The following is a 24,398-nucleotide window of genomic DNA, read 5'->3' on the forward strand; positions in this document are numbered from 1 at the left end:
CGCTGGATGTCCTTCGGATGAGCGGGCACATACAAAGTCTCCAAGGACATATCATTGTGCAGCCTGAGAACTACACACCGCCGGTGTGAATTATTTATTTACTTTCAGATTCCCCTGATGTCCATCTTCTCAGAACGCTCGGTGACATGTAAACACAGCCTCCCGTCTTGCCGGTGTGCTTAACAACAGCAACAAAAAAAGAAAAGTAAAAAAAAAAACGCAGAATCAGGAAAATCTGGTGGGCAGTGACGTCAACTTCAATAACATGGGCAAGGCTGTTCGAGGGGAGATGGAGCACCGTGTCCCAGACCCGCGACCTTGTCCAAGGCCCCGTGACGTCACGCGGCAGATGGGTCCTATATTGGTGGGGGAAGGACAGGCGGCCCCCCTTCATTTCGGCTTTTTGGGCGAGTGAGGAATGGTGGGCCGCTGGACGTCCGACGAGGTGCTCGCCGCCCCCGCTGTCCTGCTCCTGCCCGCCCTGGTGGTGCTGCTGACGGTGCTGGTGGTGCGGAGGGTGGTGGGCAGGCGGGCCTCTGCCCCCTCCCTGCCCTGCCTGCCCTCCCTGCCCATCCTGGGCAGCCTGCTGAGCCTCAGGGAGGACCTGCCCCCCCACCTGCTGTTCACCAGCCTGGGACGCAGGTACGGGGACCTGTACGCCCTCTACCTGGGGCCCCACTACACCGTTGTGGTCAACAACTTCAGGCACGCCAGGGAGGTGCTGCTGCAGAAGGGGAAGGAGTTCGCAGGGAGGCCCAAAATGGTGAGGACTTAGGCGTGTGTCTGGCTGTACACAGAGAGGAGAAGCATGCTGCGGTCCAGCTGGTGTTCGATCTGTGTGTGTGTGTGTGTACGCGTGTGTGTGTGTATGTGTGTCTGTCTGTGTATGTGTGTGTGTCTGTGTGTGTGCGTGTGCATGTGTCAGAGTTTTTTTGTGTGTGTGTTTGTGTGTGCGTGAAAGACAGATAGAAAGAGCGGGGGGAGAAGCTTGCCATCAATTTTTGATTGCTGAAACAGATGGGCATTTTTGCTATTGTCCAAAAGCGACTACAGTCCCAGTAAGAAAAGTGGGAATCTAGACAGCCTGAGAGGCGAAAATCTAGATTGAGAGTTATGTTTTGACATAAACAAGGTTAGCTCAGGTTCTACCTGGATATAACCTGGCTATGTCCCAGTCTGCTGGCAAACTATCAACCAAACGTAGCCAAGTTTTCACCTGAACACCTCACCAGTGTTTAGAAAATAGTGTAAGCAACCCTGGCTATCGGCAATAACCACCCCCCCCCCCCCCCCCCATCCTCTCTGCCAAGGTAACCACTGAGCTCCTGAGCAGGGAGGGTAAGGACATCGCCTTTGCGGACTACAGCCCCCTGTGGAAGTCCCACCGCAGGCTCGTGCACTCCTCCTTCTCCATGTTCGGAGAGGGCACCAGCAAGCTGCAGACAATCGGTGAGGTGCACTGCTGGTCCGGTCAGCACTGCGCTGATGCTGGACCTCAGGCTTTTACTTTTATATTTAAAATTAAACGAGAGGAAGCATTTACAAAAGTAAACTGCGGTTGTAACTAAAACAAGTCACAAGCATAACTTTATATTAATAATATTTTCAAAGGAGTAATTCAGAGAGATAGTAAGTTTTACAACCCTAGCATTTGTAATGATACTGCAGGAGGAATTATTATTATTATTATTTTGAAATGACTGATAGGTGTTGACAGTTGACAGTCAGCACTGCTTACCCTCTGGACATGTACCTATTTATACTTTACTTGATTTATTTGTCAGGGACCATGTACTGTGTTTAACATAAATATTGCAATTTGATGTGCCATATTTAGTTAGTGGTAATCTTCAGAAAAAATGTTTCTGAGTAGTAAAGAATATATTGACCAAAGCAGTGCTACATATTACCTGTGTCTATCTAAAGAACAGGAAACAGGATTCAGTCTGGCAGGGCATGGGAAATGTACTACAGCCTATGACTGCCTACAGTCATACGTGACTGCTTCCCCTGCATGAATGACTGTGTCACGATTACCATATACGTTCTATCACTGTGCTGCTATGATTGTGTCACGATGACCATAGACGTTCTATCACTGTGCTGCTATGGCTGTGTCACGATGACCATAGACATTCTATAACTGTGCTGCTATGATTGTGTCACGATGACCATAGACGTTCTATCACTGTGCTGCTATGACTTTGTCACAATGACCATAGACGTTCTGTCGCTGTGCCGCTGTTCTGCAGTGTGCGAGGAGGCCACCAGCCTGTGCTCAGACCTGCTGACGCAGGCGGGGCAGCCCCTGGACCCGGGCCCGGTGCTCATGCGGGCGGTGACCAACGTGGTGTGCACCCTGGTGTTCGGCTCCACCTACCAGCCCCACGACCCTGAGCTCAAGGTCGTGATGGATTACAACACTGGCATCGTGCAGACCATAGCCAGGGGAAACCTGGTGGACATCTTCCCCTGGCTGAGGGTATGCGCCCCTGGCACACACTCGGTGCTTTATTGGTGATCTAATAAAACTTTAGACTTTGTGACTGTCTCTCTGGAGCATTGAGGTAAACATGTCTGTGCTCAATTCCATTTCAAATCAGCCAGTTCAGAAAATGGAAAACACCCAAAATGCTCCATCATGATTTTTAAAATGAATGATTTGATTTCAGGTCAGTTCCTGAATTGAGTGAATTGAAATGGAATTGACATCAACTATGAAGTAAATTGTTCATAAAGGTCATTCAAATGCAATGTTCAAACATTCAAAGCAAAATGTCTCGCAAAATGTGTTGAGATCCTGACTGTCCTGTTTTGCCAACAGATTTTCCCGAACAAGGACCTGAAGAGACTGAAAGAGTGTATTACAGTGAGGGATGAGCTGTTGAACAGGAAGCTGGAGGAACATAAGGTGACAGAGAAGAGCAGAGCTGGCTGTGAGCTTTACAGTTTGTCATAGGTGATAAAAGCGGCATATTAAAAATAGGACTGATGAAGTATTAGTTTGGATAGTTTATGCCTTCCTACAATGTAAACGTATCCCTGTCTCCACTGCAAACAGATGGCCCAACTGTTCCTGCATCAATATCCAGCCTCTGCACACTTGTTTTTGGTTAGGATTAGGGATAGATTAGCGAAGCATAGATCAGTTGTACGATGTCCCCAGAGGTCTGAGCTATGCTGGTTTTTCTTTATACCTTAAACTCAGCACCCACTTCAGACACAAGTAACCAGGTGAGAAGTGTTAACTGTGTCGTGAACAGTTCTGATTGCTCTCCAGGACCTGGGCTGCAGTCCCCTGGCCTAGCTCAAGGCTGTGCAGTGCTCACGCTTTGTGAACGCGGTTTCTGACCTTCCGCAGGCTGCGCAGTGCTCACGCTCACGGTTTCTGACCTTCCGCAGGCTGCGCAGGCGAGCGCTTTGTGAACGCGCTTTCTGACCTTCCGCAGGCTGCGCAGTGCTCACGCTTTGTGAACGCGGTTTCTGACCTTCCGCAGGCTGCGCAGTGCTCACGCTCACGGTTTCTGACCTTCCGCAGGCTGCGCAGTGCTCACGCTTTGTGAACGCGCTTTCTGAACTTCCGCAGGCTGCGCAGTGCTCACGCTTTGTGAACGCGGTTTCTGACCTTCCGCAGGCTGCGCAGTGCTCACGCTTTGTGAACGCGGTTTCTGACCTTCCGCAGGCTGCGCAGTGCTCACGCTTTGTGAACGCGGTTTCTGACCTTCCGCAGGCTGCGCAGTGCTCACGCTTTGTGAACGCGGTTTCTGACCTTCCGCAGGCTGCGCAGTGCTCACGCTTTGTGAACGCGGTTTCTGACCCTCCGCAGGCTGCGCAGGCGAGCGGCGGCTCGGAGGACCCCCGGGACCTGCTGGACGCGCTGCTGAAGGGCAAGAGCAGCGCGGGGGAGGAGTCCAGCATCACGGACGACCACGTGCTGATGACCGCCGCGGAGGCCTTCGGCGCCGGCGTGGAGACCACCACCACCACGCTGCTCTGGGTGCTGGCCTTCCTGCTGCACAACCCCGAGGTGCGTTCAGCGAGTCCCACCAGGCAGAGAACACCTCTGTGAACGCCAGACCAGGTGCCCTCAGAGGCAAATTGCTTCAGAAGGGGTTTGACAAAGAGGCTATTGCGACCTCTAGCTGGTGGAGGATTGAGGTACAATGCAGGAAAACAAGGGGTGAAAAACTGGTGGCTCCACCTATAGGTATATGGAAATTATACCCCTAGCCATGGGTTTAATAATTCCTTTGGACCTTTTTTGATCATAAAAGGTACTTATTAGTACCGAAAGAAACTTACTGTACCTTTATTTTCGAGAGTGCCCCTGCAAGATTACCCAGGTGCAATGGCAGACTGACCCTGCAGTGCGTGTCTCACGTTGGCCCTCAGGTCCAGGAGAAGATCCACCGGGAGCTGGACGAGCAGATCGGACGCGACCGCTCACCCACCCTGGCGGACCGGGGGAGGCTGCCCTACCTGGAGAGCACCTTGAGCGAGGTGATGAGGATACGGCCGGTCAGCCCCGTGCTCATCCCCCACGTGGCCCTGCAGGACACCAGGTAACCATGGAGACAGGGTCGTGGGGGGAGGGGAGGGGCACGCCGTTAGGTGATTGGGTACCTGGAGGAAGCGCGCCGTTAGGTGATTGGGTACCTGGAGGGAGCACGCCGTTAGGTGATTGGGTACCTGGAGGGAGAATGCTGTTAGGTGATTGGGTACCTGGAGGGAGAATGCTGTTAGGTGATTGGGTACCTGGAGGGAGCACGCCATTAGGTGACTGGGTACCTGGAGGGAGCACGCCGTTAGGTGATTGGGTATCTGGGTGAGCGTGCCGTTAGGTGATTGGGTACCTGGAGGGAGCTAGCCTGGGGCTCACCAGTTTCCTCCCCCTCCGCCCTCTACCCCCAGCATAGGAGGCCACCCCATCCAGAAGGGAACCCGCGTGCTGGTGAACATGTGGTCCATCCACCACGACCCACAGCAGTGGGAGGAGCCTGAGAGGTTCATGCCAGGTAGGCCGATGTTAATAACCACGAGGGAGACGAAAGGCAAAAGGAAGAGAATGAAGGGAAGAAAGAAAAGGGGAAAAACATAGGGTTATGCATTAATTTCAGTTATTATCATCTCCCCCATTTCCCTCTCTCTCACTCAGTATGCACCCTGTCTATGTCTGTCCTGTCTGGCTGTTCAGTCTGCATATGTCTGTCTACGATTGTTCCCATTGTTTCCATGTGTTACCAGCATCTAAAAGGGTTAAAGCAATATTAAATACGGTCTGACGTGTATTTACCATGACATTACTCCACCTGTACACTATCCTGTTTATATGTTGATTGCTTCCTCCTGCCACCTGTTGTGTGTAATCACAGTACACCTGTTCTCCATGGTCTGTGCTCTGTTTTGGGTTCATGTTGATGAGGCGAGTTAAATCGCCCTTGTTCCTCTTTTCGCCCACAGAGCGCTTCCTGGACGGCGAAGGTAACCGCTTCTCCCCGCCGTACTTCCTGCCCTTCGGGGCGGGGCCGCGGGTCTGCGTGGGCGAATCCCTGGCGAAGCTGGAGCTCTTCCTGTTCGCCACCTGGCTGCTGCAGCGCTTCACCTTCAGCCTGCCGCGCGGGGTCCCCCTGCCCGACCTGCAGGGGCGCTTCGGCGTCGTCCTGCAGCCGCTGAGCTTCACGCTGTCCGTCAGCCCGCGCTTCGCCTGGGCCGCCGACCTCGGGGTGTGACGTCGCCGCGCCGACGTTTCCATCACCGTGCCGACGTTACCGTCACCGTGCCGACGTCACCGCGCGTGGCTGGATTGAATCGGTTTTGATTTTTTAAATCATGAAATTCATTAGGCCTACAAATAAGGTTTACTGCACAATGCACTCACACATTTCATCAACGATTGTTAAAGACCACTTTTAAGTGCCTCGGATCAGGTTTGACAGGCTATTCAGTAAGCCACTCTTATTACATCATACATGCTAAAAACAACCCAGTTGCCTAGATTGGTAGGCAGACTCATACATTATGATTATGGCTCAACTACCTACCGTATATCAAATCAGTCACCTTGAAAGAAAGTCAGTTTTGCATGAATTCAAAGAGTGTTGTTTTTTGATCCATATTCATTAGCTTACGCTATAAAATCATACAGCTTAAGACTCTGTACCAAAATTCAAACTGTTATTGTTGCTTCGGACAATCACATTATCTTGAGTAATAAGCACACGGGAGTTTCCTTTAATCTTTACTTCCTAATCAATATTATGATTTATTTGATTGATTTTTTTTTTGTTCGTTTGTTGTTGTATTTATTGTGATCAGAATCCTTTGTAATTGCTGTTCAGCGTACTTGTGATGTCCCAGGTTTGGTTAAGATAACCGGATCCAAAGTCCCACACCTAAACGCTACAGGTCAGCAAGGCCACCAAGTTCTGTTCTCATATCAATAATCATAACACATCACGTAATCAAAACATTATTCTGTATATGACACTTATCTCTGCATAAACACAGTCATGAAAGGCCATTGGCCACACTAAGGCACTACATTAGAATGCCATACTCCTTTAATTACTTTATTGTAAGGCCATGTTTTTTACAGGTCTGTTCAAACTAGAACCTAACTCTGCTCCATTTTATGCGTCTTGTTTTTTTTCCTGCAAAAGCAACCAAACTCTGCTCAAAGATAAAAATAAAACACTCACAATGGGGCTGTATGAAACACTTTATTTTCACACGATTTATATTCGCACGTTTATTTATGTTCACAGGGTTGGCTCATGAGCAGAGCTGGCTGCCGAGCGCGACAGACAAACACACAGACGGACGTTAAAACACATTCCATGTAAAACTTAGTACCTGAAGGATAATTCTGTTAGAAAATAACTCACCAATCTGGGAACAGAGTAAAGAGTGAGGATAAAATTAGGGACGAAACAAAACAACGAATACCTCTATACTACATATCAAAGGTCTCCCCATACCATCAAATTAAAGAAAACAACCCATACCCCATATCATCAAATTAAGGAAAACCGTACCCCATATCATCAAATTAAAGAAAACAACCCATACCCCATATCATCAAATTAAAGAAAACAACCCATACCCCATGTCATCAAATTAAGGAAAACCCGTACCCCATATCATCAAATTAAAGAAAACCCATACCCCATATCATCAAATTAAAAAAAACAACGTACCCTTTACTATTGAAGATGGAGTACATCATCTCAACCATCACATTCAGCAACAGTCAACAGTACACTCAAGAATCAGTGCCCTGATAGTGATGTCATAGTGATGTCACTCCCTTTCTTCCATGCCTGTTACAAAAGAGACTGAATGGTAAACATGGCAAGATTAAAAAAGGCATTATACAAAGTAGATCTGAGTGTCCTTTAAATAGTAGTAGTGTGTGAGATCTGAAACCTAATCCTTGCACCATAGAGAAAACAAACCAAAAAATATGCTAATATTTAAACAGTCAACCATGAAATTATTTGATAATACGCACATTTATTCCTGGTTCTTTTGCTTTTTGGTTTCAGAAAATATGTATGTATTAAAATACCAAACGTTGTTTATTCCTAGCAAGAGCACTATATAGTATATGTATAGTATATAAGCATAAACACTCCGCTTGACCCCTCCCTGCAAGCTTGGGCTACAGTCTGAAACTGTAAGATTAAACAAGATCAAACAAGGTAACAGTCTGCAACTAAAATGGACAGAACACAGGGGGGTGGAAGTCGCTGGTTGCTGATTCCCCCAAAACAATTTCACACAATGCATCACAAAACATTTCCCCCGTGTGAATACAGGGTCCAACCTTTTTTTTTAAAATGTTTTTTGAAATTTTTTTTTATTTTATCTTAGCCCAAAATGATCTTTAAAGACTCACGGGGAAATAACCACGTCAACTTGATCGGTGGCCTTACATAGGGAGGCAAAACAAAGCACCTTTCTCGTATGAAATGTACACACCCCGTTTTACCGTTCGGACTGAAAACACTGCAACTATGGAGATTTCCTTTCTCAACACCCTAAATGAAATAAAACCAATAATTTAATATTTTCCCTGGAAACACACACACGCGCACGCACACAAAAATGCAAAAACAAAAATACTTTTAAAGTTTTTTTTTAGAAGGCTTCGCATGTGAGAAAGTATTGCAGACACAACCGGATCAAATCATATCCATACAATATATATTTTAAGAATACATAATACATTCTATTTACAAATAAATTCTAGGTTTATACAGCTAAATTACGTTTTATTAGTTGGAGGTAAATAAGTATAGGCTGGGTGGTGGTGGTGAAGCAAACCACAGAATAACCATTTTATGGCACTTTTAAGAGCCACGTGCTGTTGTCAAGCAACAGCAAAGATAATAAGTTCAATTTATCATCAACAGAAGAAATGGCACATCCCTAAATCAAAGGTCTAAATGAGAATGATAAGGCTGCAGAATGTGTTCAGCAGCATTGGCACCTGCTAGCTGAAACGATGCAAAGCAAGTGAGAACAGATGACTTCATTCTCACTGGAGACAAATAAAGAGGTTCAAGTGGATACAAACCAGGCTTAGTGCATCAGCAGCTTTCTGGTTAAAGATATTAATATTAATATTCTTAAGCCTCGTACATTCTTCATCTAGAGTGCGTAAGCCACTCAAATTGGCCAACCCTGGTAAATCACCCCACCCCCCTTTTCTAGATGCTTCCCTGCAACAATGTTCCAAATTCCAAAAGGAGCAATTGCAAGCTGAATAAATGCAGCATTTTTTTGAGAGCTGCACCTTGGTGTGTGTGTGTGTGTGTGTGTGTGTGCATGCATGTGTATGTATGTGTATGTGCATGTGTGTACGTGTGTGTGTGTGTGTGTGTGTGTGCGCATGCACGATTGTGTGTGCGAGTGTGAGTGTGTGCGCGAGTGTGTGTGTGCGCACAAGTGTGAGTGCGAGTGTGTGTGATGTCACCGCTCAGTCTCTGCTATTCTCATCTCTCCCCGTCCCCGTGCCTCAGACACCAGCCTGTACCAGCCCACCCCCAAATCAACACAATGCCCCGTTTTACTAAACGACTTTGTTCAGCTGTGAGACAAACACTGTGGGCCTTAGCTGGTTTCAGACTCAAATGAAAGCTTCATTTCATTTGTTCATATTTAAAAATTGTTGTTATTTTAAGAGTAAACAGCTGCATTCTCACTCAGTCTAAGTGTCTTAGCTATGTGTATTATAACAACGTATAACACTGTATAGAGCTGCTAAGCTTCACTGTACCAGTGGAAAAATGCTCCATATATATGACACGCACTTGCCCACAAATGGATTTTGGAACACTGAAATGTCCCTATTATAGTATATTGCTGTTAATAAGGAGAACTTAATTTGGATAAATGAAAGTTACAGACTGACTAAACATGCGATAGTGTAAGCTGGGGGTGTGAACAGTAAGCCTTTCAGCTCAAAAAGAGCAGGTTTTGTTCCTTTGTAAACATTTCACATGCCAAAAGCACTGGCTACCTGAAGAACAAGCACACATCCCCCGCCCCATCCCCGCCCCCCCCGACCCATCATCTCTCTCTCTGCATTACACAGTTCAACATGCGATCGCATTAAAGGTAGTTGCCAAAATCAGTTTAGTACACATATTGTTTATACCCAAAAAAAAAAAATTAATCGTATTCAGGAAAATGGTGGTGGTTCGAGACTAGCTCAGTGTCACATGTACTTACCAAGTAAAAAAATATTAATAATAATAAAAAATGTCATGGAGACAGGGGCAGTGGAATGCGTGGGAGGACAGATGCTACTGTCAGTTACTGAATTTGAATGAAACGCCCCAGGGAGCATCGCTGCGATCTGCTGGTGGTTGATAAGCATCGGGTCAGCCAGTAATGCGGCGTTTCACACGCGACCCGTTCGTGGAGTTTAAACGGGTGACACCCGATCGCCAAAGTGCCACCCTTTACCAAAACAGGCCGTTCATTTTGCATTTGCAACGGTGCTAAGAGCGGCCTCCTCCACACGGGTCCACACGGCCAACCGACCGAAAATATGAGCTTCTCGTGTGAATTTCATAAAAGCAAACATATTTCTAATGCTGATACTTAAATTAAGACTTCTCTGAAGGTTCCGTTTTTATTTTTTAAAAACGTTTTAATTCATTCAAAACCACCTGACAACTTCCCTACAAGATAGAATCTTTGTACAGGAGGGGTTATGAGACATTATGCATCTCAAACAAAGCTCATATTTAAGACTACGGAGGTAAAACGTTTTATTTCATTCAACCGATCTATGTCCAGGACGGTCCAGTGAGAACCCGTTCGCACGGACAGTGACACCCCGCCCAAGAGGCTTAGAACACCGCAGCGTAGTCTTTACAGCGAAAACACGCCAGTAAAAAATTAATTAATTCTGCTGCGTGTAAATGAGACGCATCTGTCTGACAGCAGCCTTGCTGCTCGTCTCTGAGGGTCTGGGACCTTCTGTATCCGACGCTTTGCACGTGAGGCTAGGCTCTGAGCTAAATACCGGAGAGTTCAGGTACATTCAGCCAGATGGTCAGCTCTGTACTACCACTGAAAGCACTGCCGCCATTTTGAGAAAGACACAACATTCCAATTCCAATTCCCCAATTCTATGCACCTCATGAGAATTCCAGAGAAGGCGTACCCAGTACAGTCTTAGGAGGTTGGGGAGGCAACGAAAGCCCCTGTTACTAACCCGAAAAACCTCCTGCGGGTCACAGAGAGAGAAGAGGAGGGAAAGAATGCGGGATCTGACCATCGGGGGGCGTACGTGACCCAATCTGCCACTCAGCATCGCCAGGGAACTGACCACCGGCATCAGGCGCCCCCAGACCACGCCCACAACAGACCAGAGGAAGAGGAGTAGTGTGGGCGTGACTCCGCCCCCTCGGAGCCTCAAGCGTTTGGACAGCATCCGACTCCATTTTGGCTCCGATTGCAACGCTGTGTTACAGACGGCAGGTTGATGAGCCCAGGCTACAGGTAACCGAACCAAACACGTCAGAGCCACTCGTCTATAAAGGGACAACTGCATCCCCCTGCTGGTTTTCAATGCATCGTAGAATCTGGCCTGTTATTACCCTCATTATTATTATTGCCTTATTATTATTAATATTAGTATTATTATCATCATCATTACTCCCAAGGAGTCCCATGCAGCACAGAGAGGAGAGTAACGTAAAGAGAGTAACTGCCGTTCCCTGCCCCTGGTTTCACTGAACGAAGACAAACGCAGGTTTAGCGCAGGTTTAGCGATGGTTGAGCGCCAGTTTAGCGCTGGTCAAGGGCAGGCCTGTTAGGAGAGAAAGGGGCGGGTGGCGGTGGTGGAGCGGTGCCGAGGCAGTGCTGGGAGAAGAGGGGTCCAGAGTACAGACGCGGCGATGACCTCATCCACACCGTGGCGATGACCTCACTCACGCCGCGCAGCTGCGGCGGTCCGCGGCACAGACCGGTCCCACGTCTTCACCGCCGCTCCGCTTGGCCCTCGCGGCGGAAACGCCAGGTCCTGCTCTGGGCCGCGCGGCCGACGTTCGGCTCGCAAACGGACACGAGCGTCAATCAAAAACCGCCGCGTTCTCTCGGGCAGGTCAGCGGTAATGCCTCTGTTTAAGAAAAAAAAATCTGACCTCTGAATTTGCACATATGCACCTCAATTCATTTACTACTCTGTGCATACATGGGGATGCTAGCAGACGGGGTGCAGGTCTGCCACAAACCGCCCCCCCCCGTTTGTTTGGGATGTTCATTCCTGCTCCTCCGCAGCGCGATCGCTCAGGCGGACTCCACCGTGATGACGGCCTCCTCCTTGAGCGGGGCGGGGCCGGGGGCGGGGCTAGGGGCGGGGCCACAGAGGCCGGCACACTCCTCGCTCACTCGCGTCTCGCTCGCCCGCGCCTGGGCCCGACCGGAGCAGTCCGCGCTGTCGTGGAGCGCGTGGGGCCCCTCCCCCTCGGCCTGCGCCTTGCTCCGCCCCGCCCCCTCCCCCTTCTCTCCCTCCTCCTCCTCCTCCTCTTCCTCGCTCTCCACCTGGCAGCGGCACACCTCGATGCCGGAGTCCCCGGTGAGCCGGCGGTGGCGGTACTGGCTCTCGTCCGCGTCCACGTCCTCCTCCTCGTCGGCGTCGGACGCGCACGGCGAGCGGCCGTCGGGCTCAAAGAAGTCCACGTTGGGGGAGAAGAGGGCGTGTTTGGGCGGAGACAGGGTGGGCTTAGGGGAGGGGCTCTCGTCCACACGCGGGCCTCCTTCTCCCGTTGAGTCTGCCGGGGGATCGGCGAGCGGGAGCGCGGGGGCGCTCGGGGCAGGGGGGGGAAGGGGAGCGGGAGCAGGAGCGGGAGGGGGCGGAGGTTGGGGCAGGGTGGGACTTCCGGCAGGGGGGGCAGGGCTTTCGGAAGCGGGGGCAGGGCTTTCGGAAGCAGGGGCGGGGCTTCCGGCCGCGGGGGCGGGGCCGAGGGGCTGGAAGTCGCTGGCCTCGCTGGGCGTGGTGGCGTTGCTGGTGTCGGTCTCGTAGGTCACCTGCGCGGAGAAGGAGGTGCTGCAGGGGGAGGTGCCCGAGCAGGACTCGCAGGAGCAGCTGGTGTAGTTGTCGGAGCTCTGGGAGGAGGTCAGGCCGCTGGGGCCGGCGTGGGCGTACAGCCCGCCCCCCCCCTGCACCGCGAACACGGAGCTGTACGGGGGAGGGGGGGTGCTCGGCTGGGCCGCCACCTCCTCGTAGGACGGGAGCTTAAACGAAGCCAAGAAACCTGCCGAAAGCAAATTCAGTTTTATTTTTACTTCACTGCGCTCTCAGGAAAGCAACACGTTTCCCCCCCATAATTAAATACTCATACTTTACAAGCTGTATTTCTGCATTGGATACTAGAAACCTGGACAAGTATGGAGTTACACTTGTGTCATTATCACGCAAGCAGACCTTCTCACACTGCAATGGAAAGGTATTTTACGGAACGTGTGTGAAAGAGAAAAGGGTGCCGTACTGAGGTCCAGCATGGACGTGGGGTAGTTGCAGGCCCCGTGGTAGGCGATGAGGTTGATCTCCCGCTGCCTCTGCTGCTGCTGCATCCGCAGCTTCGCCCTCCGGTGGCGGTACGCACAGCAGCAGCTGAACATGATGAGGACCGTCCAGAGCAGCCAGAACCCTGAGGAACCCAACAGCCTTTTACACACCCTACCCAAAGAGAACCCTGAGGAACCCAACATTCAGTTACACAACCCTCCCCAAAGAGAACCCTGAAGAACCCAACACTCAGTTACTCACTCTACCCAAAGAGAACCCTGAGGAACCCAACAGCCTTTTACTCACCCTACCCAAAGAGAACCCTGAGGAACCCAACATTCAGTTACACAACCCTCCCCAAAGAGAACCCTGAAGAACCCAACACTCAGTTACTCAACCTCCCCAAAGAGAACCCTGAGGAACCCAACAGCCTTTTACTCACTCTACCCAAAGAGAACCCTGAGGAACCCAAAATTCAGAACAACCTAACAAGTCTTCTACACGTCTGTCATCTGCTCACAATAGAGCTTATAGTCACACAGACTACAGCAGTTTACAGGTCACACACACACGTGTTAGAGTTTGCGATGATGGTACTGTCTACACTGAAACAGAGTCAAACCAAGTGCATCATGGGAGCGGTCCACAGAGAGGTCTGCGGGGGGGTGTACTCACACCAGAGCTCGTAGTAGTAGGTGCATGGGAGCGGTCCACAGAGAGGTCTGCGGGGGGGTGTACTCACACCAGAGCTCGTAGTAGTAGGTGCATGGGAGCGGTCCACAGAGAGGTCTGCGGGGGGGTGTACTCACACCAGAGCTCGTAGTAGTAGGTGCATGGGAGCGGTCCACAGAGAGGTCTGCGGGGGGGTGTACTCACACCAGAGCTCGTAATAGTAGGTGCAGCAGCCCGTCTCTCCACAGCAGTGGCCGGTCTCGCAGAGGTAGCCCCCTCCGTTGCCCTTGACCCCGGGGCAATACTTAGGGCTGCCAATCAGGGGCAGGCTACCAGCACTCTGGAACTCCACGCCCTGCGAGAGAGCACAGCACAGTCAGGATGCTGCCCTTTATCAGGAGAGAGCAGGGACAATCTAACCGCAGAAAGTACAGGTAATCTGACCTCAGCCAGGAAGTACAGGCAATCCAACCCCAGCCAGGAAGTACAGACTATCAAACCCCAGAAAGTACAGACAATCCAACCCCAGAAAGTACAGACAATCCAACCCCAGAAAGTACAGCTCTCTTATGGCCAGTTTCTGACAGGAGAAGACCAGCACAAACAACATCACACAGCTTTACTTAATACATGAAGGTGGAAGCAGTGCTTACCTGGCTAATGGTTGTCATGTCCGTATTCTGTGGGGATACTGTCATCTGAAATTTAAAAAAGTATGTTCTTCAGCAATTTTGCAGAGGAAAATCATTTCCTTTTTTTAATTACTTTTGACAGAAAAAAAGATTATGTTATCATTTAGGCAACTTTCGTCCAAGCTTAGAACCACGGCCACAATAACTGTAACTCAAATGCTCAAATACAAATGCTACAACAGTGAAATAATTAGGCCTATACATACACAGTACTGTTTACAATAATGAGCAAGATGAGCCCTAACATCATACCCCAATGGGAGATAGTGAAAGTTTACTTTAAATCAACTCAGTCACCCAGATCATTTACCACCAATTCTTTCCTTCTAAATTTTTAATTAATTTGAAAATTTTCTAAACCTCATGGAGGTTCTTTAATCAAGACAGGAGTGAGATTCTAGCAGTGGGTTCACCGCCAACAGCACATGCACTCTGGCCTACAGGGCGCACAGTCGAATGTCAGCGAGGCAGTCTTTGTGCGTTGCACGTTTTGCATTCTGTTGAAATGAACACTGCTCCCCGTTAACACACAGTACGTTTTTCTTTTTTTACTGATTCTCGATTCTGTAGACGACTGGGGGCGTCCATTGTTCTCATTTCAATGACTCTTACAGGACAATACTGACAGGAGGAGTTGCTGGGCGATGAGTCTTTAGGGTGCGCCCAGACAGAACTGCCAAAAGCCCAGACGGTATGGGGGAGGACACCCCCCACCCCCACCGCCCTCTCTCTTGTGATAACAATGATATTCATCAATTAGGACCAAGCACGGACCATTTATGTTGTATTCATTCAGTCTTATTAGTACAGATAGGCCTATATACTACGTACATTTCACTGAGAGCATTTTCAACTAAAGCAACTGACAAAATTTTACATTTTACATAAACGCTGTGTAAAATAACTTTAGCAACACAGTGACTCTAATTTTGCCTAAATTTGTTTGTCAGTTTAGTAAATACAGAAAAAAGCAAACGTGTCTTGATGGTGAATAGACCATTGATAGGGCAAAGATGTTTGAACAAGGATTGACTTGTTGAATGGAAATGGGTCAAACACAAAGCTATGCCTAAACTGCACTGATTTCCACCTCCAACAGTTTAACAAAGCCAGACTTATTTATGCTTTTTTAGGTATTTACAATCATTTCTTGATGCGTTCCTTACATATATCACTTTATGACATTATGCCAAATGCAAGTTTCTAGATGGGAGCAGTGATGTTAAAAATTAAATATAAACCAATGAGGGCAAACACATCATTTACATAAAAGATTATCAGACATTATCCAAGGGTAAAAAAACTGAGATATAGGCCTAACACACGACCGGATAAATCCTTCCGATTCGTACCATCCGTCGCTTTCAAGTGTGGCTTTAATGGGGTATTAAATGATCAGCATAAGACGCAGCTTATCGTGATTTTCACGCCTACTGCACTCAGCGCAAGATGCAAAAAAAAAAAAAAAAAAAAACACGAGAACGAGGAACAATCTCTGAGCGCCAGGAACCGCGAAGATGACATGCGTCCACCGCGTTTGCGTTCCGATTCAGAGTTGATTTCTTTTATTTTTTTGTTAGCATGTAGCCTACAATTCTCATCAGCCCACCAAATCTTAATAGGTAACAAACTCACATACCACGAACGCCTGAGCTCCATGTCTCCTGCTTCTGTCACACCTGGCTTCCTGGGCAAGATGCGTTTACCCTGAGAATAAAAAAATAAAAATACATTTAAGAGATTAAAATAAACCTCAATGAACATGCATGTCATATCCTGTCATTCAGTCACATTTAGGCTTGATGTGTATAAGACTGTGACTGTGTATAAATCAATGTTTCCACTTTCATCTCTCTTTTAGCCTTTTACAGGTTCATTCTCCTCAGTCCATCTTTATTTCTGTGTCTAACACTGAGATGACTGCAACAGTGTGTACCTTAAGTCTCCATTGGATTTCCCACACATTCCTCCTCATATTTATAAACTATGTATCCCTCTAAATGATTTTCAGCATAAACATGATTCATTTCCTCTGTTCATCCGTTTGCTATCCTTCTGGGTTGATTTCAATGTTCATCTCAAAACATTCAAACCAGTTGAGAGTTATGTACCAATGTAGTAAGTAGACAAGCTGGAAATCTACAAAACCTCATTTCTACAGGAACTGCTTCCCTAGGAAACTACTTGTGCTCTGTGGATGAGGGCACTATTATTTTCAAGAGAAATACGTCAAGAGAAATGTTTGAAAGACAGAATTAGACCCAGAGTTAAGCCGAGGACTTATTGCATGCGGAAATTCAATTAGAATCAGAACCTCAGCAACTAAACAGAGCCAATCACCTAATGGTTAGGTTACAAATGCAGGAGTCACTAAATCTTTATCCTTTTAAATAAGACAGCGCTGGACGGCAGCGTTAATTGCAGCCTTACGTCCGCGCTAAAGTAAGCTATAAATTGCAAATGTTCAGACTAGCTCTACAGTCAGACATGGGTCCCTGGACCAGAGTTTGTTAAAAAAAAAAAAAAAAATCCACCTGAAACTCCACGTAAGAATAGCATTTGACGTTGAACATCTCAATAAATTCCTTTTTTGTTTGTTTGTTTCTGTGCAGGTACACTAACACGTACAGTATTTGCTGGCTGGCGTGTGGATTGAGTTAGTACAGTATTTGCTGGCTGGCGTGTGGATTGAGTTACAGTCTATTTAGTGATTTGTGAAGTTGTCTAAGGTAGTAGTAAGTTATAGCATAATGGTTATGCAGCTACTGTAACTCAAAAGCGGCGTGTTCGATTTGTTCATTTGAATTGCATCAGTAAAAATATCCAGCTATATAAATGATATGTAAGGGGGATGGGAAGTAATCTATGTAAATAGGATAAGAGCATCTCCTAAATGCCAGAGATGTAAATGTGTTGAATTAAAACCAATTGGAAAGCATTTCTCTCTCTTTCTCAAGTAGCTAGCTAACGTAGGCTTCTATTAGCTGACAAAAAATATCAATTTGGGATAACGGTAATAAAAAGCATTTAGGTTAAGGCATAAGCAATTTAATTTCGTGCAAATCAATTTAACACATAACGATTTGCATTTGGTGTAAATCCCTTACTGCCTAACGTTAGTCCTTTGAAGAAAGCTGTAGGTTTTAAATATACACAAAGAACACTGTCAAACAAAACAACCATCAATAACCTCTCTATTCATGCTACGGTACCAGGAGGCTCTCTAGCCAAGGTTTGTTGTTCTTGTCAACTGCTATTACAGAACACAGCAGACCAAAATCTACCGTAGTCTGCAAAGGAATACACTTTGTTATTCGTATAAACAAAATTTTACTATCTAGCTAGCTTCAACGTAAATGTTATTGTATTAGCTGGTTTTGCAGGCTAGTTAGGCATAATGTTGTTCCTAATGTTTGATAAATACTACTTCCATGGCTACAGTTAGCTATAAATATTTACTTTGCTTGCTAGCTACATTTCCTAGCAAGTCAACGGTATGTGGTTAATGTGAACGAGAACGCTTCAGGTAAAAAAAATAAATCAGCTAACATTAGCTAAATTGATTGGGCTTGTTAGCCACGGTTTAAAATTAATGAAAAATAAAACGCACTCACATCCTCCGCATCCATTTCGCTGTATATCAGACTACCTTAATCCATGACCAGAAGTTTCTTGATATTATAAAATAATCATTGGATGCTGTTGCAGTGAGCATCTCCCTCTTCCCAGGTCTACAGCCAAACTGTCCGCCATTTCCGTCCGGAGAAAGGACAGCTCATCAGGGTTTCCCCACAGTCCTCTGCTGGAAGCAAGCATCACTCTGCGAATACATTGAGACAGAGCAACCGCGGCAATTCCAAATGATGCACTCGTATAAACGTTATAGTTATAAGGAAACCACTGCAATTAAATAAAGCAGATTAAATGTACTGTTAACTGATCGTTATGATTGTTTTCAGTTCGGCTTCTTTTTTCAACGAATTGTCAGTCCATTCGACTGAGATTTGTTCGAATACGTCATGAGTGCCATCTGGACCAATGAGACTGGAGATCGCTGCTAGAAGTTCGACAGTCCAAACCGGTGATTCGTATTTTGTTCTACAATTTGTTTCATGAACGGTGTAAATTAATTCAACCCCAGCAGTCCGATTGTTGGAAATAAGACTACCCTGGGATATAATGCACCGTAACAAAGCAGCATCTTTAGGGGCCCATGAAAATGCGCGAATTAAGTATTATTTTCCAGATCAAGCTTGCAAAGTCTTCTCTGCTCATCGCTTGCATGTCATACTAATCAGAACAATTACTCTCACTATTTTCATGCTTGCGAAGTTTTTGTATATTTAATTTTTTTTTAATAGATCGCATATATTTTCATGAAGATCTTCCCAAAGAATAAAATAAATAAACAGAAAATATTTCAGTTCAGATCAACATTATACTCCGATATAGCACATCTGTAATGGTCCAAAACAATTCCTGCATCAGCACCAAAATCAGCAGTTACCTTATTTTTCCACAGGGCGTCAGCAGAGTACTAGAAACAACCGCTTCCACGCTTGTTTTTGTTGATGATGTAGCATACATTTAAATTATTGGGAGTTCTGTTTCCCAATATGATGGGTCAGGTTTGAACATGATGTGTAACACAGTAAAGGCAAAAAAAACTACAGTTACACAGAACGAAAAGTACCAGCGTCTGGCTTTTATGAACTACCTTTCGATTATAGTTTTATAATTATGATTTGTATACACTGTTTTATTTTTAAATGTTCATGACTAATTGTTGTAGGTTTGGTGTGCTGGATGTACACCATTACGTATCACAGGATTTACAAGAGTTCGGCACCCAGTTTTCACTCAGGCAAATTCAACTCAGGACGTCATGCTCTGGTATGTTGTGGTATATATCATACGCACTGAAATATAGTTTTATTTCTGGTTGGATTATATTGTTAAAATATTGTAACTGTACTGCCCAATGGGGGTTGAACTGAAGAAAACTATTTCCATGCATGTTACTTTCATTCAGTGATGCTGAAAATGTAGTTTTACCCGCATGTAGTGTCATGCTAAGGTGTATCTTTCCATTTTGTTAAGTCACTGGGTACAACAAAGACCTATGTTATAGTAATAGTCATATAACAAAAATAAATAATTTAATAATCAATGTTAATGAAATGCAATTCCCTTTTTTACTGCAAGCAAAATGATTGGCATACCTTATGAACTTGCTCAGAGTATTAACAAATGAACAACGGCATTAAAACGTTACTGACAGAAGAAGAATAAAATTCATCGGATCACGAGATATATGATGACAAATGAGGCAGACTGCCTTGCGCTGGTGCAGCGTTCACCTAGAGTGAACTTCAGCCTCAGCTGCTCTGTGTCCCGAGCGCACCCACAGCGGTGGTCCTCACGCGCAGTGTAGCGCAGAGCAGTGCTGTGCTTGTATCAGCCCGATGAACGCGAAACGCAAAGCCCTCGTGAACACAGATGGAAGCGCGAAAGATTGCGGTCTTATTGGATAAAGCGTCGTGCTGTGCCGTAAACTGAGCTCCTAATTTTCGTCTCGAGTCTCATAAAACTGCTGCTACCACACTGTTGCTATGCGGTTATTTGGCCAGTCGGTCAAGTGACTGTCACAGGCTTGGCAAATGATATCATTGGAGGGGGGGGGGGGGGGGGGGGGGGGAGGGGGTTAAGACCGGGAAGCTTGATGACTTTGCAGAAATCGTTTCTCACATGCACAAGAAAAACCCAGTTAGGCGCACACACACACAACTGACTGGTGAACACTACTGAACATCCTATTCGTAAATCTAAGAATGAATAAAACAGCACTTTGTTTTCTGGATGGCATATCATGTTTAAACACATAAACATGCACAGTCTGGTTAAAATGGCAGGGGTGTCTGCTCTGGCTCTGTCCTTAGGCTGGAGGTTATTCGTGTACTGGGGCTGTCGATCCAAAGACAGAGTTGAGGTGGAAACTGAGGGCGACATACATCTTCGCTGCTGTCACAACACCCTGGCAAGATGTTCCAAGTCTCCTTGCAGCAGTGAGGTCACAATCTGCATTAAAACCATGCCACACCCAAGTAACAGCAGTATTGAAGGCATCTGAAGTTGCCCCGGACTACAGTATCCCAGTGAGCAAAACAGGGAATCGAGACATCTAAAGGTTTTGGAAATCTAGGTTGACAGGCGTTTTGACATAAACAGACTAGGCTGACCCCAAAACAGGTCAGGTTTTACCAGGATATAGCCTGTCTACTTCCTAGTTGACTAGAAAATTTTCACTTTTCAACCAAATGTAACTGGGTTTTCATGTGAACGCTTAGAAGGCATTTCACCTTCTTTTCACCACATAAATGTTCACAGGAATACAGTGAATAAGTGGAGTACTGTACAGTACTTTCCTCACATAACAAGAAGCAGTTACCGGTTCATAAACGCATTGCAGGCTCGGTTGTTAATGTACTCATGAATATCCAAAATGCCTGTGCACTACAGCTGTCCAAACTGTGAAGGGAAAGAGCTTTTACAAACACTTGAGCTTTTCCAAAACTTGATGACACTCAGATAAAAATTATAACAATATTTCAAAAGCTGTTGCTATTTTTTTAAAATCATGAAATATAACTTAAGCTAGAAGAAAGTCAAGTAAGGTGAGTAAAAGGAGGGAAAGTAGCAGCATAAGCAGCGCAGACATTTTTACAGCACCATGCAGCATTGTGGAGTTGATTTATTGGTGGCTGAATAGCCAATAGTAATCGGATCCTCGGTGCGACGAGAAGGGGCGGAGCATCGGAGGGGCGATTCAGGTGATTTATGGAACGGCTCTGCTCAGCGTGAACAATCGGCCTCCCCGTCCACCCCAGCGCACAGAGAAAAGTTCCCCAAACCGAAGTCATCCATCCCGCTGTTCGCCGCAGTAGCAGCATATGTGCATGAGACGGGATGAGCCGGCATACCTCCGGAAACGCTGCCAAATAAAACTGCAAACGCAGGCCCTCTCAAACCCACGCAGGCCCTCTCAAACCCGCGCAGGACCTCTCAAGCCCAGTATAAAATACGGCTGTGGCGTTTCTGGGATTGCACAGATATCTGGTAAATGCCACTAACGATGTGTGTGGAGGGAGTTTCCATACTGACAGATAATTGAGTGAAAAGGGAAGCTTCTCCTCTCCTCTTACGTCCTTTTGTCACTTGTTTGTATTGGCCACACACAAACACAGCACGCACACACAATCGTGTACACATGTGGACGCACACACACACAGGCATGCACACACACACACAAACACAATGGCTTACGGAAAACCAGTGAAAGGCCATCTATAAAGAAGAGGAGTACAGGTTGGACAGAAATAATTGTATCATATCCTACCAATCAAAGGCTGGGGCACCTGACAGTAATGGTCATGTGACAGGTTCTGGAAAGCCAATCTGATGTTCCAGTGCAAGGCATTAGCAACACATCTGTATAAGTGCATCTTTATCCCACAAGAAGCCTCATTTATCTCTACTCCCAAAAGTAGATGCAAAGATATCTACCCTCCCCCCCGCCCCCCAAACTAAGACAGTCGCACTGAGATTATAAAAACGTCATAGTAAAAGATTAACAGAAGAAGAAACCCAGACATTTAGAGCAATGCATTTTCACATGTAATCTCCCATTTCAGCGTAATCCTCATTGGTGCCTTTATTCTGGTGTCCCGGTGGATTAATACCCTCTAAAGTAATAAACACGAGACTCTAATCAGTCCCCCGTGCAGCCTGATTGCACTCTGCAGTGAGTGCCTTGGGTTTAACCTCTGGCCGCGCGCGGTAATGACAAAGAGCAGCGCAACGCAAGAGAAACGGCATCCTCCCTACTGAACGCAGGAGTCGGCCAATCATGGGGGGGAGGGGGGGGTTCTTTCATTTGATCTCCACGCGAATTACGCATGTAGGGCCCTGCGTTTTATATCCTGGCTTGGCAACGGCAGCTGTGAGCAGAGATTAACACTGTCAGAGGAGAAGTCAGCGGAGACGGCACGGAGACATTGAAGCAGTGCCACGGCGCCGTGCCGTCCGCGAGCCCCGGTTTGCTCGGAACTGAGCGAGGCTCTCCGCAGGATGATGTGCAAACGTCTGCGCGTCCACATAACTCTGTGTGCTCAGATGAAGGAAGTGTGTGGGCAGTGTTTACTTCAGAGCAATCGCTGAAATAGGAAGGCCAACGGCTGCATTTAAAAGAGCATGAACTGGCGTGTGACGGTCATGTGATCGAGCCCTGAGAAATGCGGTTACTTGTGCACGGTCCTGGTGAAAAATTATGTGCAATAAGTTTGTATTTGAATATGAAATTTAAATTCCCGTATTTTACATGTATCCGTGCATAATAAAGCGCACAATTAACAAATTAATATAATTTAAATGAATAAGTTAAAAAATGTAAACTACCATTCCAGCCATTGCATAATAAAATTGAGCGGAGTCAGCACTAACGCTGACCCACATTTAAAAAGGACCTTTCACCAAGTGCCTCAGATTAATGACCCACCATGTTACTGCAGCGAGGCCCCTCCATGTGTGCTACATTTCCCTTTGGGCGCATGTCAACAACAGGAAGGGAGCCCGCTCTGTGCCGTGTGTTAGCTGAGCGCTTTCCATTAGCTAAAGAATGTTGTCAGGTTGCACTTTCATGCACGGTGATACTGTTTATGATTCTCTCTCGCAAATTCACGGCGGCAGTAATTTAAAATTGCACATATTCCTGCCGAGAAAAAGTCGAACGTGTGCGGTCTCTTTCGTTTGTTTTGCTTCTTTCTCGGAGGACGCGGTGACCCAGTTTCGGCTCCCCCCCCCCGACTGTATCTCCGTGGGTGTAAAGTTCAGAGGCTCGTGAGCGCGACCGACTCTCAACCAGGCCCCTCCGCTCTTCGCTCCCAATGTCTGGGGAAGGCGCCAAGGCGAGAGACAGTGGCGAGAGGCGAGAAGCGCGAAGGCGGACCGGCCCTGGAGTCCGTTTATTCACAAGAAAAGCCCCAGTCTGCTACTCCGCCCACGCGCATTCACGGAACGCGCAGGGTTTCAAAGCCATGCCCTTTTAGATTCCTGCAGCAGCTATTCGTGAAGCTGACCGACACTGGAAAAATCACGGGGAAGAAAAAGAAGAGCTTTCGCAGCCGGTGCTGCAAATAAGAATTCCGGAGAGTAATAGTAAAAAAGGTAGAAAAGGTTTTTTTCTTTACTCAGCAGTTGTTTTGGTTGAGATGCTTATGGACTGTGAAGAAGGGACCGCATTCCTCGGGGCACAAGCGGACGGCTGTGACGGACCCCCCCCCCCCCATGTGAGCTCGAAGATAAGCAGCCGAATGTAGGTCAGCAGTCAGCGCTGACTTTACCAATTAGAAACAGCTGCATGAGTTTGGCCGCCGCCGCCGCCTGACTGGGATTCAGAGCTGCGGCTGCTCTCCGCTGCACCGAGCTCAGCACCTCAGCCCGGGTCCCAAAGCACATAAACACACGACTAGCATTCGAGCCGCCGCCTTTGGAATGCTGGCATTCCGCTGCCGTTCGTATAGGCCGGGTCGCAGTGTAGAATAGTGCTAACCAACCCTGCTCCTGGAGATGTACCGTCCTGAAGGTTTTCACTCCAACCCAAAGAAAGCACAGCTCATTCGGCAGCTAGAGAAATGTTGAGCTGCTAATTAGCAGAGTCAGGTGTGCCAAATTAGGGCTGAAATGAAAACCTGCTGAATGGTGGATCTCCAGGAACAGGGTTATAAGAACAAGTGTATAAGATGATGTGTTTCTTACGGGTTAAAATCCTCTCTCTGATTGGCTGTGTGCGGTAAATCATGTTTCAGTGCCACCCCCCCCTTCCCAGTGCTGTTTTTCTGAATTATTCCCTTCTCTCCAGAGAGGCCCTCTTTTTTCATCACTGAGAAAGGCGGCTCTGTGGTCGTCCTTTTCCTCGAGAGGGTTCTTCAGCTTCTAGTTTTTTTCAATTA

At 47.0% G+C, this 24,398-nt stretch overlaps 2 protein-coding genes across 4 annotated transcripts; one reads left to right on the forward strand and one right to left on the reverse strand.

The window, feature by feature from the left end:
* Positions 1–385: 385 nt before the first annotated feature.
* Positions 386–6,704, forward strand: LOC118231945 (steroid 17-alpha-hydroxylase/17,20 lyase). Of its 2 annotated transcripts, none has more exons than XM_035426359.1 (8): positions 386–763; positions 1,311–1,449; positions 2,253–2,482; positions 2,825–2,911; positions 3,827–4,027; positions 4,393–4,562; positions 4,912–5,015; positions 5,461–6,704. In XM_035426359.1, the coding sequence occupies exons 1-8, from the start codon at positions 419–421 to the stop codon at positions 5,727–5,729; spliced, it is 1,545 nt and encodes a 514-aa protein (XP_035282250.1). In that variant the 5' UTR covers positions 386–418; the 3' UTR covers positions 5,730–6,704. The 2 variants fall into 2 exon arrangements, with proteins under 2 accessions (XP_035282250.1, XP_035282251.1); XM_035426360.1 differs by having other exon boundaries at positions 2,825–2,936; positions 5,461–5,592.
* A 2-nt stretch (positions 6,705–6,706) lies between these two features.
* Positions 6,707–18,667, reverse strand: LOC118231947 (WW domain-binding protein 1-like). 2 transcript variants are annotated; one of them, XM_035426365.1, is made up of 6 exons: positions 18,006–18,667; positions 16,031–16,098; positions 14,353–14,397; positions 13,904–14,054; positions 13,008–13,169; positions 6,707–12,773 (listed from the first exon to the last, which is right to left on the reverse strand). In XM_035426365.1, exons 3-6 carry the CDS (start codon positions 14,395–14,397, stop codon positions 11,806–11,808), a joined length of 1,326 nt encoding a protein of 441 aa, XP_035282256.1. In that variant the 5' UTR covers positions 16,031–16,098; positions 18,006–18,667; the 3' UTR covers positions 6,707–11,805. The 2 variants fall into 2 exon arrangements, with proteins under 2 accessions (XP_035282256.1, XP_035282257.1); XM_035426366.1 differs by lacking the exons at positions 13,904–14,054; positions 14,353–14,397; positions 16,031–16,098; positions 18,006–18,667 and adding an exon at positions 13,703–13,897.
* Positions 18,668–24,398: the final 5,731 nt, after the last annotated feature.

This window comes from Anguilla anguilla, chromosome 7, assembly GCF_013347855.1.
Source record: "Anguilla anguilla isolate fAngAng1 chromosome 7, fAngAng1.pri, whole genome shotgun sequence".
In the NCBI taxonomy this organism is placed as follows: domain Eukaryota; kingdom Metazoa; phylum Chordata; class Actinopteri; order Anguilliformes; family Anguillidae; genus Anguilla; species Anguilla anguilla.